This window comes from Chenopodium quinoa, unplaced genomic scaffold (assembly GCF_001683475.1).
Source record: "Chenopodium quinoa cultivar QQ74 unplaced genomic scaffold, ASM168347v1, whole genome shotgun sequence".
Classification (NCBI taxonomy): Eukaryota; Viridiplantae; Streptophyta; class Magnoliopsida; order Caryophyllales; family Amaranthaceae; genus Chenopodium; species Chenopodium quinoa.
In genome coordinates this window covers 1,529,712-1,542,862 of record NW_018745454.1, presented here as the reverse complement: position 1 = coordinate 1,542,862, position 13,151 = coordinate 1,529,712, and the positions used below count along the sequence as shown (strand labels likewise).

Sequence of the window (13,151 nt, the reverse complement as noted above, 5' to 3'; positions counted from 1 at the left end):
CAAACTCACTATTGTAACAAATACATAATCCAAAATAACCAATACACACAAAATCAATAAAAAGTCGGGTAGTACATTAGTACTCCAAAACACTACTATTCCTATAAGGAACATCAATCTATATACTTACTGCAAGGAAAGAAATCATAGTACGTAACACAACTCGATACGTCGTTGGCATCATTTTTCCCCCCTACATAGTAATCGTAATCGCGTTAACACACGTATGTAACACACCAAACACATCAGATTACATAAGTTAATTTGTCAAACAAAGCATGTAGAGTTATGCTTATAGAAAGTATAATAGTAATAGTGTATTTGAGCACCATCTTAATCAAAGCAACCACCCTGCCTGATGAAAGTTAGTAGTGTCACTACCCAAGCTAGCTCTTTGACTGCCATTCGATGGCCCTTCATCCTCATGAGACGCATACTGGGGAGGATACCTGCTCGAAAAAAACCAAACACAAGAGAGAGAATTTAACCATCTAGAAGTCTAATTTTTTGATGAAATGATATAAAAATTAACAAGAACGCACTTAAAGGATATTGAGATCAATGGAGGGAATAATTTACGTACCCTATATAATCTAGAACAACTGGCTCGGGTTTGTAGGATCCGATTTGCAAGACAGCAGGATCATACTCGAAATTGGTAGACTGAGAAGGGTGTATGAATTGGATGCAACCATTTGAATTCAAATCCATTGGCCTAAAACCATGTCCCTGATCTCCTACCTGCATGCATTACAATTTACACAAAGCATTGTTAATGACACAAAGCATTGGCCTAAAACCAATCACAAACATTTTTTTTTTTGGGTGACATTATAAGATTAATGAAAGTTGAAGGAAATTAAACAAACCCTCAGCTTTAATTCCTTGTTTAAGTCTCCAAGTTTGCGTTCCTAGAAAACACAAAGCATTGTTAACGACTTAATTATGGTACTTATTCAATTATAATCAAAACATATACATAGTTATGAATAATAAACAATATTGATAATATATATAAACCGATTCATATGAGATAACATCTTTGTAAGATTATGAATACTTCATGATCTGAGGAAGATGTGACGGCGTTCTTACCGATCTTCGAAGTGCCTCCATTTGCTCGGTCATCAGCTGTGCCTATTATAATACATCAATATTATTCAGATTACATTTTGTTTAATTTGTCATTTAGGTTTAATTGAGTGAATATATATCAGACTTATGTATACATTATTAATTATTTGATTCATATCATTAAAGTAGCTTTGTTAAATTAGTCCAATTTCTGTCCCTCAATTTTACTACATGTACATATGTAACATTAATATGCAATTTTTCAGAGATAAAACTATTTCTGAATTCATAATTAAAAATAAAAAAAAATAAATCATTAGTCTTCGAAGCATATATAAACTTAAATTAACGTTTGAAGAATACCTTCCTTGCCCTAGTCCGAGCAAGAGCTCCTTCAAGCTGCTTTTCAAGACTTTGCAAGTCTTTCAAGCTTAGAATTCCAAGTTCCTCTCCTAGCATTTGCCTAAATTATCAAGTAAATCATGGCGTTAAATTTATATACATTTTTGCTTTATTACCCTGAATGAGTTCCTTATATATGATTAATATGAGTTTAAAATGAACAAACCATTGTTATTTGAGCAAACAGTTTACTAATCAAAATTACTAGGTAATTAACATAAAACTACTAGGAATTTAGACCTGTGAGCTCTTTGTAGAATTTCATATTGTGACTCCAAGTTCGCGATCTCTTGGAGCCAGCTCTGTAAATAAGAAATTAAAAGGAGAGATACTTAATATAACATGTATGCATTGATACAATTTATAAATATTTACAATTGAATCTATTAGAAAAATATTTTGATGCATATATACTACGTATATACAAAGTAAAATTACATAATGGATTAAACAAGATAAACAAATTATTCTAATGAAGGATAACAAATTCTTATGGTGCACTTGCATATATAAGTTACACTTTGATTTTAATAAATTAATGATATGTTAGTCCAAAAAAATTAAGAAATGGTTACGAATATAAACTTTGAATTAAGATTGGTGAAGTTATAATTTAGCTAATCTTTAACCTAACAACAAATCATTGGCTTGATGATTAAAATCAACTAATTCTCAATTAAATTTTATAGTAGTGTCAATATAAATCATTCCAAAGAACATATTAAATTAATTAATTAATTAATCGATGTAGTTTTAAGTTAACCTAGCAAATTTAACCTTAGCTTTTTAAGAGATCAGTGACTAATACATCACAAGTTCAGTACACATTATGTTCAAACCTGCGTCTGAACCTCAATGGCATGGTCTTGGTGATGATGATGAAGATCAATAGTGTTGCCACTACGCTGATACCGTTCGAGGGTCTTCGGAAGGCAACTGCACAATTACCCAATCACACATAGTAGAAGTCTAATCAATGTTATTAACAACCCCGTACTTAATACGAGTGCTACTTAGCTATCTTAATTGATTAAAGTTATAAGGACGGTATCAATAAACGTAAAATAAAATTCCCTCTCTACCAATTACTTGTCTTTTATGAGAAGTGTTGCACAAAAAGTGAGCAAACAAGCAAAAAATTGCAGAGAGAGAAGCATACACAGAAGAGGGAAAAGAGAAAAGCAACCACTACAAGAAAATCCGAGGAAAATCAAAACAAATTGATTTTCTGACACTATATTTATTTCAATTTCAATAAATCCCTTTAATTAGTAATTATACTATTCATTCCTTAAAATAATTTGAATAACAATCACATCACAAGCATTACAAACAAGTAATTAGAATTTTGGTAATTAATTCCATAATTTTAACCCAAAAATTCCAAATAATCACAATTATAGTAGCTACATATTGTTTCATACATTTTTTACTATTACCATTTAAAAAAAAAAATTATAAATTATATTTTTGGTGTAAATATATATAGAATTGTAATTATATCCATTTTGCATTAAGAATTTTATAAGTATAATATAATGCAAAATTGCAAACACCCAAACAATTAGAAATTTTAAGAAACCCTAGATCTTCCACGTGTCCAATTTCCATTGGTGAAAGTGCTTACTTTTTTTTATTTATTTTTGTTCATTTTGAATGGAAAATGAGGAAGAATAAGATGAAAAAAGAGGGAGAAAAAAAAAATACTCGATGCTGCTGAACTCATAGAGCTTGCCACGGGGGGAGAAGACGATGAGGGCGATTTCGGCATCGCAAAGGATGGAGAGTTCCTTAGCCTTCTTCAAGAGACCAGCTCTTCTCTTTGAGAAGGTTACTTGTCTACTTATGTTATTCTCTATTCTCTTCAGCTCCACTTTTCCTCTTCCCATTTTACCCTTTTTCTCTCTTAACTTTTGGGTGAGAATGAAGAACTTAACAATGGAGGAAGGAAGGAATTTTGAGATGAAATAATGCTGAGAAATGAACTAACAATTGTTTTATAATATATATTTGCCCTTTTTTTTTATGTGATTTGGGTGGGTAAAGAAACTAAATAATGTTGTTGGTCACCTTTGGATGTGTGTATTTATGGAAATCTATTTGGAAATTTGAGTCTATGTATCATTGTTATAACCTTTTTTTTTTCAAGTTCTTTTTATTTGGGAGTATGTAACACCACCTCACCCGTAACACACGATAAAAGATAAATTATTTTAGCACATGTTGTACACACATGATTATGCTAAGCATTTTGTATCAAGTACACACAAACATCAAAAATAAGAAAGTTACTACGAGCTAATATGATAACTTTTGTATATATCCAATACTTAAGGCATGTTCTCATACATTTATTTTCTATTCAGTTCAGCTCAGCTCAACTCAGCTCAGTTCAGTTCAGTTCAGCTCCTAATTTCCTTCTCTTATAAAATATTCAGTTCATTTCAATTCAGCTGAATTCAGTCTATGAGAACAGGCCCTTAATTACATTATACATACGTGATACGTTAATATATTAACTTTAATCTGAATACTATGACGATTTTTATATCGTTTGATACAAGGAGTAGTAGAATTGGAATTGATCATTATTAGTCACGTATTCCACAAGTTAAAGAACTTACTTTTATCAAACTACGTAATTAATTAGAAACCAAGTTTATACTTACAATGTTCAAACTCACACGCAGTGGTAACAACTTTAGTTTTGAAAAGGTAATTGAGTTTATAATATATCAATTTGTTTCATTTCAATTCACATTGCTTTTTGCTGATATTACAAAAACTAGGTATATTGTTGGTTAGCTATTGGATATATAATCACAAAGCTTATATAATAAGCAAGCATAATAGACTCTTGTCTGCCTAAATAAAGTATTAATTTAAAGTATATCATCTTAAATTCAACTGTGTTTAACATGTTGATATTAATCTCAATCTCATTAATTTCTCATGATAACTTTACCTTTTTTTTTTCTTCCTTTTTTTTCTTTTTTTTTTTTTTTTTAAGATAAGTGGTTAATATATTTTTACTATGTAGTCTTCATCACTTTCATTATTATGAATTTACGATTTTCTCCCATTGTCACTTTCCTATAAAGTCATGCTATGTAACACACCCTATGAAGAAAAAAGAAACTCCTAATAACTTCAATCATGACATACTTCCAAATTTACTAATTTTTTGTGCATCTTTTTTCTTACCATTGATATTTTTTGCAATCATCCACCCTAATCACGGTTATGTAAATTAGTGTTTGATCAAAGAATGGGATTCAATGATCGAAAGTAGAGCAAGGACTTTAATAAATGATATATCCTATCGTAAAAAAAATAATCCTATACTCCGTAACTTTTATTTATGTTACACACTGAAACTCTCCCGTCTTTTAAATTATTGTCCGATAGTAGAGATCATGGTTGTGGCCAATTGTTACAAATTAATTAATTAATACCGATCAAAGTAGCTATTTATACAAAATTAATCCATTTAAAAGAAAATAATTATTCCATATTAAAGTAAAAAAAAGTGGATTTATGTTATGGTCTTGCTATAATTGTAATGTGATCGTGAATGAACATTGATCAGTTGAACAAGAACATAGTGGCATATATGATATATATGTTAGTGGACCAACTCAACCAAAAGCTTAAGCTTATGGTTGAGGCTCAGGAATATGTTTTATACTCTATCATTCCCCCTCACACGAGAGCAAGTGTGGATGCAGCATGGGCCCTCCTCATACCCAGCGCTTAATATTCCACTTGAAAGTGGGGGTGGATGAGATTCGAACTCGTGACCTTTGTGTCACCCTGGCTCCGATACCATGTTAGTGGACCAACTTAACCAAAAGTTTAAGCTTATGGTTGAGGTCCAGGAATATGTTTTATACTCTATCAATATATTCATTTTCTATCATAGAGGGATGTCTAAAAATATAAGTCCTTAACCAAAAATGAGAATTATGATTCAAATTTATTTGGTGGTTTTTTTGTCTATCACGTGGTCCTCTTACTTGATAACAGACCATCATTACAATGAGATTCGCATGATTGAATTATTATGATAAATTACTATTGAAAGGTTGAAACTGATCTTATTTTCTTTAATTTGGCGTTCCTATTATCTAATGTGGCAACGCCAACAAATTAGCACAATGTGTCTATAAATCTTTATGTATCAACCAAGCACGTCTTCCACAAACCATACAAAGTAATTATATAAGTACGTCTGTACTCGTTTAAATTATTAATTGACATAAAAAATTATAAAGACGAAGATAGAAGAATAAAATGTCGTTTGATTGACAAAAAGCATCGATGCACCTAATTAGGGGACGAAACCTAGCTATGTATGCTATTGTAAAAAGAAAAAAAACTAGCTATGTAATGGATAATTCTCACGATCGACCTTGATTCCACCAATTTGTGACCATTTCAACATTACCATCATATCCTAGAATAACCTCAAAAAACTACGGATTAGCATCTAATTTGCATAGAGGGTACGTAGTGCCCTATTTGAATTGAACGTAATTGAGGTTTATGTTTGATCGAGAGAGCAAATATCTTTTTCTTAAAGACTAAAATTTAAAACTTTACCATATGACACGTCACACGTGGCTATAACAGCCAGCTAGTCATGAGACATAATAATAAGTTTCTAAGTTAATTAGCGAGTTGATAATTACTTAATGAAAATATTACTAAATGTAAATGTGAGTATGTACACTCGCATATATAATAAACACGTACTAGCTGTACTCTTAGCTTGTAGGTAGTTTATGCGGATGTTATAGCGAAAATTCTGGTCACATGCATGCATATGGATAACATTAAATCCGTATGACTTGCAGGAGGAAACTATAGGATGCAGTGCCAAAGCCATAAATAGAAACATCAGTAAATGAAGTTAAATCAAAGGAAAATTAAAGCAACTTTGTTTATACTAAGATAGTAGAATGATTTTATTTTCTTGACATGAAATGATAGACTAAACAACACTACTATCTGTTGTACTACTACAAGCTAGTAGTGGTACATATGACAATCGAACAAATTTCATCAATCATCGTTAGCTACATAAAAATATAAAATGCTCTAGGTATAGTATATAGTGGTATGATGTACCTTAATAACTAGTTAATTGTGCCTGCCATGTGCCATCTAGCTAGCCTTATCTAGCCAATTATATGAATTTGGTAAGCCACATAAATTTGTACTTAGTATATATAAGTTGGTCGAATATGGTAATTTATCGATTGAGAAAATCATAACATTAGCAACACTAGTATACTTTTATGTTTTTTTTTTAAAAAAAAAAATCCCATTTGAGAGGATGAAAGCATATTTAGAAGTAGAAAAGGACCTTATTGAAGTTGTGAAGATATAGGCTCAACAAACAACCGCGTATTATATCAACATAATAAGTTATTTTATGTTTTTGTTCACAACAATCTGAAAAGATGAGTAAAATTATACTCCTTACTTATTTATTTTACTAAAATGTCTGAATAAATAATTATGGTAAATATTAACTTCTCTATTAAACCCTACATTAAACTTCATCCACTTTGTCTAGAAAAAAAAAGGGAAAGCAATATAATTCAAAAGTTACTTCAAACAGTGAATAAATGTATGATATTTGCATATGAATCTCTGATAAAAATAAATAAATTTCAGAGCATATAATTTGATGAAATGATTTCATGGATGGACCCCACTTAAAAATGGAAAATGACAAGCCATCTAATACAATTAAACAGTGGTGGTGATGGTTATCACTTATCACTTACCCAAAATAGAATGTCTTTATGACCTAATGGACTACTTTAATAAGTAGCCTTTACTATATTTAGAAATTGAATACTAGACCTCTTTTTTATTTTATTTCCACCTTTTTCAGAATTTGATTCTTCACTGCCCTATTATGAACCAAGCTATTCAATTCTTGTACAAGGATTTCTTAGTACTTTCCTCTTTTTCATGGGATTTTTTTTACTACATCCGTTTCATGTTTTTTGCAACTTTGGAATATTTTATGTCTCTCAAATAATAGCCAAAGTTGCAAAAAATATGAAACGGAGGTAGTAAGAGAAAATAAACATACATTGGGTGTTGATTAATGAAAAACATATTATCATTTGGATTAATGAAACATATAGATTAACCACCTTTAGGTTTATTGTGATCGCTTAGGTATGATTTTACATCGATCTGTAGAAGGAAGAAGCTAGTTACTTCACGTCATTATAGTATTTGTATGTACTTTGTAGATGACCATGTACGTGAGACAAAGTTTAGATTTAAGAGAAGACAATACTAATGATACGAGTGTAACAGAATATAACGTCCGTACATATAATTGCCTAAGGTGTAAATTATTTATTGGGCGCTCCTCAATTCCCACGAAAAAAAGGGATAAAATCAGGTAGATTAGTTGACTCATTAATTGTCCCTAGTAATCGCATTGTTTACGCATTTGAAGGCCGACAACTTCATTGTTCTAGTACCTCATGACATGCAAATGCTAATTATTGGCTAATTACATGTGACAAGGGATATTAAAGTAACAAATTTCCAATTATTTGCTGATTAAATTGTTGCCTGCCTATGATGGACGTTGATAGATTTTTTTAATTTCAATGAACCTATGAGGCTATGACAGTTCACAGTTGAGTTCACATAGCTGATACTCATTTGTTCATTGTTTTTATTTCCAAGCTCAATTATTATTAATGGTTATCAAAGAATAAAGGCTCATTTTGTTTGATACGTACACCTTATTTAACTATAACATAACTTAATTTAGTGATGCTTTAAGTTTTATGTTGTCGAAACTTATTTTGTTTACGAGTTTATAAATCTATCTAGTGGACTTGAAGTAGGGAGCAATGCCGATTTATCAAGTACTCCACCCATGCCACTTCAACCTCAATATATTATGGAGTTAATGTTAATATGTTATAGATTTCATACTCGTGTACAATTAATACATATTTTCTGCTTCTCTAAAATTGCAATAGTTAGACTTTTACGTATACTATTGACTCATTTTTCATTTGGCCATCAATTGCAAGATCTTATTAGATTTATATTTTCAATACATCCTTTTTTATTTTTACTTAATCGAAAACTAACGATATTACAAAATATAAATTAAAGTCACGACTCTTTGTAATTTTGTATGTTGGAAAGTGCAGAACTCATCAACTCAACATGTTTCTATATACTACGTAATAAGCAAACAATGCAAAGGAAATTTAGAATTTGTTATAAACACAGGGTGTATTGTACACCCAACTAACATAAGGTTAGTTTTTACTGTTTATTTGATGGTGAAATTAATAACAATCATCAAAACGAGAACAAATAATTATAGGTGTACGATACACTCAAGTGTATATAACCTCTCAAGAAATCGGGGCATATATAGTAAATTTTACTAGCATAACTAGAGCTGCCAATTCGGGTAAACGGGTCAGGTTTGAGTCGGTTAAGAGTGGGTCGGGTCAACTCGGGTCGTATCAATTTAAATTAATTCCATAACCTAAGCGGGTCGGGTTTCGGTTGGGTCATGCTTGAGTCGGGTCGCGTCATACTTTTTATCGGGTTTAGGTTGAGTTAATAATAGGTCGGGTTACATTCGGGTCGGGTGAAGAATAGGTTGGGTTTAATTCGGGTTAGGGTAATTCTCGGGTTCGAGTCATGTTCGGTTCAAGTAAATAATTTGCGAGTTAGAATCAGGTCGGGTCATTCTCGGGTTTGAGTCGGTTTCGGTTCAAGTCAATAATTTGCGGATTATAATCAGGTCGGGTCATTTTCAAGTCGGGTCATTTTCGGGTTCAAGTCGGGTTCGATTCAAGTCAATAATTTGCGGGTTATAATCAGGTTGGGTCATTTCCAAGTCGAGTCATTCTTGAATTCAAATCGATTTATGTTCAAGTCAATAATTTGCAGCTTACAATCAGGTCGGGTCATTTCCAAGTCAGGTCATATTCGGGTTCAACTAACTATAAATAGATAATTATCATTTTTATCAAGCTAATTAGTTATTTTGACTATAATATATATGGAAATATACTAGGGAACTTTAGTCTATAATTTTGAAAGATAATTATCTCCTTTAATTTGACCATACAACAAATATATACTATATTCAACTCCTAAATTTGAGGATGATGCTCCTTTCTTTTGTTGGCTTAGCTTGGACCGACTTGGCCTCCCAAGACAAAATGCTTTGATCAACAATAATAAGGTGGTCTAAATTGAATTTAAGGTGATTTGAAATCGGGTTAGGAACAATTTGGGTTGAATTTAGGTCGGATCAATAACAATCCATGTTAATTTCAAGTCGGGTTAATAACAGATCGGGTTGGATAAGTAATAGGTATGGTAAAATTCGGGTCGGGTCAATAACAAGTCGGGTTGAATTTGGGTCAGGTCAATAACAAGTCGTGTTGATTTAAGGTCAGGTTTGCAACTTTGGGATAAATTCGGGTCGGGTTAGGAACTGGTCTGGTTAAATTCAGGTCAGATTAGTAACAAGTCAGGTTAAATTCGTGTTTTGACGGATTAAAACGGGCTTGGGTCAATTCCGATTCAAGTCGGGTTCGGTGCAAGTTGTAAGAGGTAAATTGGTCGTTTAAAAGAAAATTGATTGGTTTAACACACCAAATTGGACTCCCGGAGGGTATTAGGGACCATGGTAAACATTTCGGCAATAATTTTTATTTCTAAGCAAAAAAGTCAAAAAATTCCAAAATTAAAGGCTAATATCCACGCTTTTTGAAAAAATTTGGAGGTTTCAGGGCCTGGAGTCGAAAAGTCATGAAATTCTAAGGGATACATCTCGGGGTCATATATGTCATTTGGAACCATATATGATCATTATTTGTTGTCATAAAAGTTCGTGGTAGGTTTGCATTTATGAAATCGGTGCAAGTTGTAAACCAGTAAATTGGTCGTTTAAAGGCAAATTGGATGGTTCCACCCACCCAATTGGACCCCCGAAAGGTATTAGGGACCATGGTAAAAATTTCGACAATTTTTATTTCTTGGTGAAAAAAATAAAGAAATTTCAAAATTGAAGGCTAATATCCATGCTTTTTGAGAAATTTTGGAGGATTTAGGGCCCGGTGTCGAAAGTCATGAAAATCTAGAAGATACTTCTGGGGGTCATATAATGCCGTTTGGAACCATATATGATCATAATTTGTTGTCATAAATGTTCGTGGTAGGCTTGAGTTAATGAAATCGGTGCAAGTTGTAAACCGGTAAATTGGTCGTTTAAAGGCAAATTGGATGGTTTCACCCACCCAATAGGACTACCGGACGGTATTAGAGACCATGGTAAACGTTTTTAAAATTTTTATTTCCGGTCAAAAATAATTGTCAAAAATTTCAAAATTGAAGGCTAATATACACGCTTTTTGAGGAATTTTGGAGGATTAGGGGCCTGGTCTCGAAAAGTCTTGAAATTCTAGAAGATACTTTTCGGGGTTATTTAATGCCCCCGTTTGGAACCATATATGATCATTATTTGTTGCCATAAATGTTCGTGGTAGGCTTGATTTAATGAAATCGGTGCAAGTTATAAACAGGTAAATAGGTTGTTTAAAGGCAAATTGGATGGTTCCACACACCCAATTGAACTCTCGAAGGGTATTTAGTTCCAAAATTGAAGGCTAATATCCACGTTTTTTGAGAAATTTTGGAGGTTTCAGGGCCCTGTGTCGAAGGCTTGAGATTTTAGGGGAAACATCTTGGGGTCATATAATGCCCGTTTAGAACCATATATGATCATTAATTGTTGTCATAAATGTTCGTGGTAGACTTGAGTTAATGAAATCGCACTACAAGAATCAGGTGGAATTCGAACGGACATGAAATTCCGTCGGAAATACCAATATTTCCGATTTTCGACGAAATAAACAATTCCGTCGGAAATTTTCGACGGGTTTTCGACGGAATTATTCCGTCGGAAAATATGTACTTTCCGACGGATTGTCGGTAATTTAATTTTCCGACGGAATTTGTATCCGTCGAAAATTTACGACGGAATTTATACCCGTCAAAAATTTACGACGGAATTTCCGTCGGAATTTATTTATTTATTTTTTAAAAAAATTACTTGTTTAAAAAAAACCCTAAATATCAAACTCATCTATTCTCCTCTCCTCACGCCTCTTTTCACTTTCCCTTTCTGATTTTTCATTTCCTTTCTCTCTCCTCTTCTCTTTCCTCTTTTCCCTCTGCCCCTCCTCTCATTCAGTCCTTCTCTTCTCCTTTCCTCCCTTTAGTTTTTCTCCATCTTCTCCTCTTCCCTTTCCTCTCATCTTTATCTTGCCTCTCTCCATCATCCTCTTCTTTCTTTGTCCACCACCGTCGACTGCAACAACCAACAACAACAACGACACAACAACGCAACAGCAACAACGACGCAACGACGCAACAACAACCACGCAACAGCAACAACAACGACCCAACAATAATTGTAATTGTAGATATAGTTAATTTTTTTTGTAATTGTTATGTTAATTTATGAATTTTATTGGATAATTGTATATTTATATATTTCATGTAATAAAATTATCATTTTTTAAGACGAAATTCTGTTTAAATTTGTAGATCTACAGGTTTTGATTTTATTTTGCGTGGATTTTTTCGATTTCGTTGTCGATTTTAAGATGCTTGGGCTAATTTTCGATTTTGGTGTTAATTTTCGATTTTTTTGGGGGGATTTCGTTTCGTTGGGGTTGATTTTTGTGTTTTGGTGTTTAATTTTCGTTTTTTGGTGTTTTCGGGATTGATTTTCGTTTTTTGGGGTTCATTATTGGTGTGGTAGTGTCGGTTGTGGTTGGGATAGGGGCTGGTGGTTCTGGGTGGGGGCTGGTGGTTATAAGGTGGGGGTTGGTGGTTTTGGGTGGGGGCTGGTGGTTATAAGGTATGGGCTGGTGGTTGAAGGGTGGGGGTGCAGTTTTTTTTTGTTTTTTTAATTGAATTTTCCGGCGGAATACTTTCCGTCGGAATTTTTCGACGGACTTTCCTGGGCAGAATTTGTCGTCCGACAAAAAAATCCCGTCGGAATTTAGCTGTTTTCTAGTAGTGTCGGTGAAAGTTGTAAACCAGGAAATTGGTCGTTTAAAGGCAAATTGGATGGTTCCACCCCCCCAATTGGACTCTCAGATGGTATTAGGGACCATGGTAAACATTTTGACAATTATTATTTCCGGGCAAAGTCTATAAATTCCAAAATTAAGGCTATTATCCACGCTTTTTGAGAAATTTTGGAGGTTTCAGGCCCGGTATCGAAAAGCCTTGAGATTCTAGGGAATAAATCCCGGGGTCATCTAATATCGTTTTGAACCATATATGATAGTATTTGTTTTCATAAATGTTCGTGGTAGGCTTGAGTTAATAAAATCGATGCAAGTTGTAAATCGGTAATTGGTCGTTTAAAGGCAAATTGGATGGTTTCACCCACCCAATTGGGCTTCGGGGGGTATTAGGGACCATGGAAAACATTTCGGAAATAATTTTTATTTCCATGCGAAAAAAAGTCAAAAAATTCCAAAATTGAAAGCTAATTAATATCCATGTTTTTTTTTAGAAATTTCGAAGGTTTCGGGGCCCGGTATCGAAAAGAAATGAGATTTTAGGGGATACATTTCGGG

General features: G+C 32.9%; 1 protein-coding gene across 2 annotated transcripts; it reads right to left on the bottom strand.

The window, feature by feature from the left end:
• Positions 1-35: 35 nt before the first annotated feature.
• LOC110714101 (truncated transcription factor CAULIFLOWER A-like) lies at positions 36-3,735 on the bottom strand. Of its 2 annotated transcripts, XM_021892576.1 has the most exons (8): positions 3,184-3,733; positions 2,316-2,412; positions 1,717-1,778; positions 1,438-1,537; positions 1,096-1,137; positions 870-911; positions 584-741; positions 36-449 (listed from the first exon to the last, which is right to left on the bottom strand). In XM_021892576.1, the coding sequence occupies exons 1-8, from the start codon at positions 3,363-3,365 to the stop codon at positions 338-340; spliced, it is 795 nt and encodes a 264-aa protein (XP_021748268.1). In that variant the 5' UTR covers positions 3,366-3,733; the 3' UTR covers positions 36-337. The 2 variants fall into 2 exon arrangements, with proteins under 2 accessions (XP_021748268.1, XP_021748269.1); XM_021892577.1 differs by lacking the exon at positions 1,096-1,137 and having other exon boundaries at positions 3,184-3,735.
• Between the last annotated feature and the right edge of the window lie 9,416 nt (positions 3,736-13,151).

Excerpts from the sequence above, each read along its gene's own strand:
- LOC110714101 (XM_021892576.1), bottom strand. The coding sequence starts at position 3,365 with ATGGGAAGAGGAAAAGTGGAGCTGAAGAGAATAGAGAATAACATAAGT. Across the intron at positions 1,779-2,315 it reads CCATTGAGGTTCAGACGCAG|AGCTGGCTCCAAGAGATCGC; the intron begins GTTTGAACATAA and ends TCTTATTTACAG. Across the intron at positions 742-869 it reads ACAAGGAATTAAAGCTGAGG|GTAGGAGATCAGGGACATGG; the intron begins GTTTGTTTAATT and ends TAATGCATGCAG.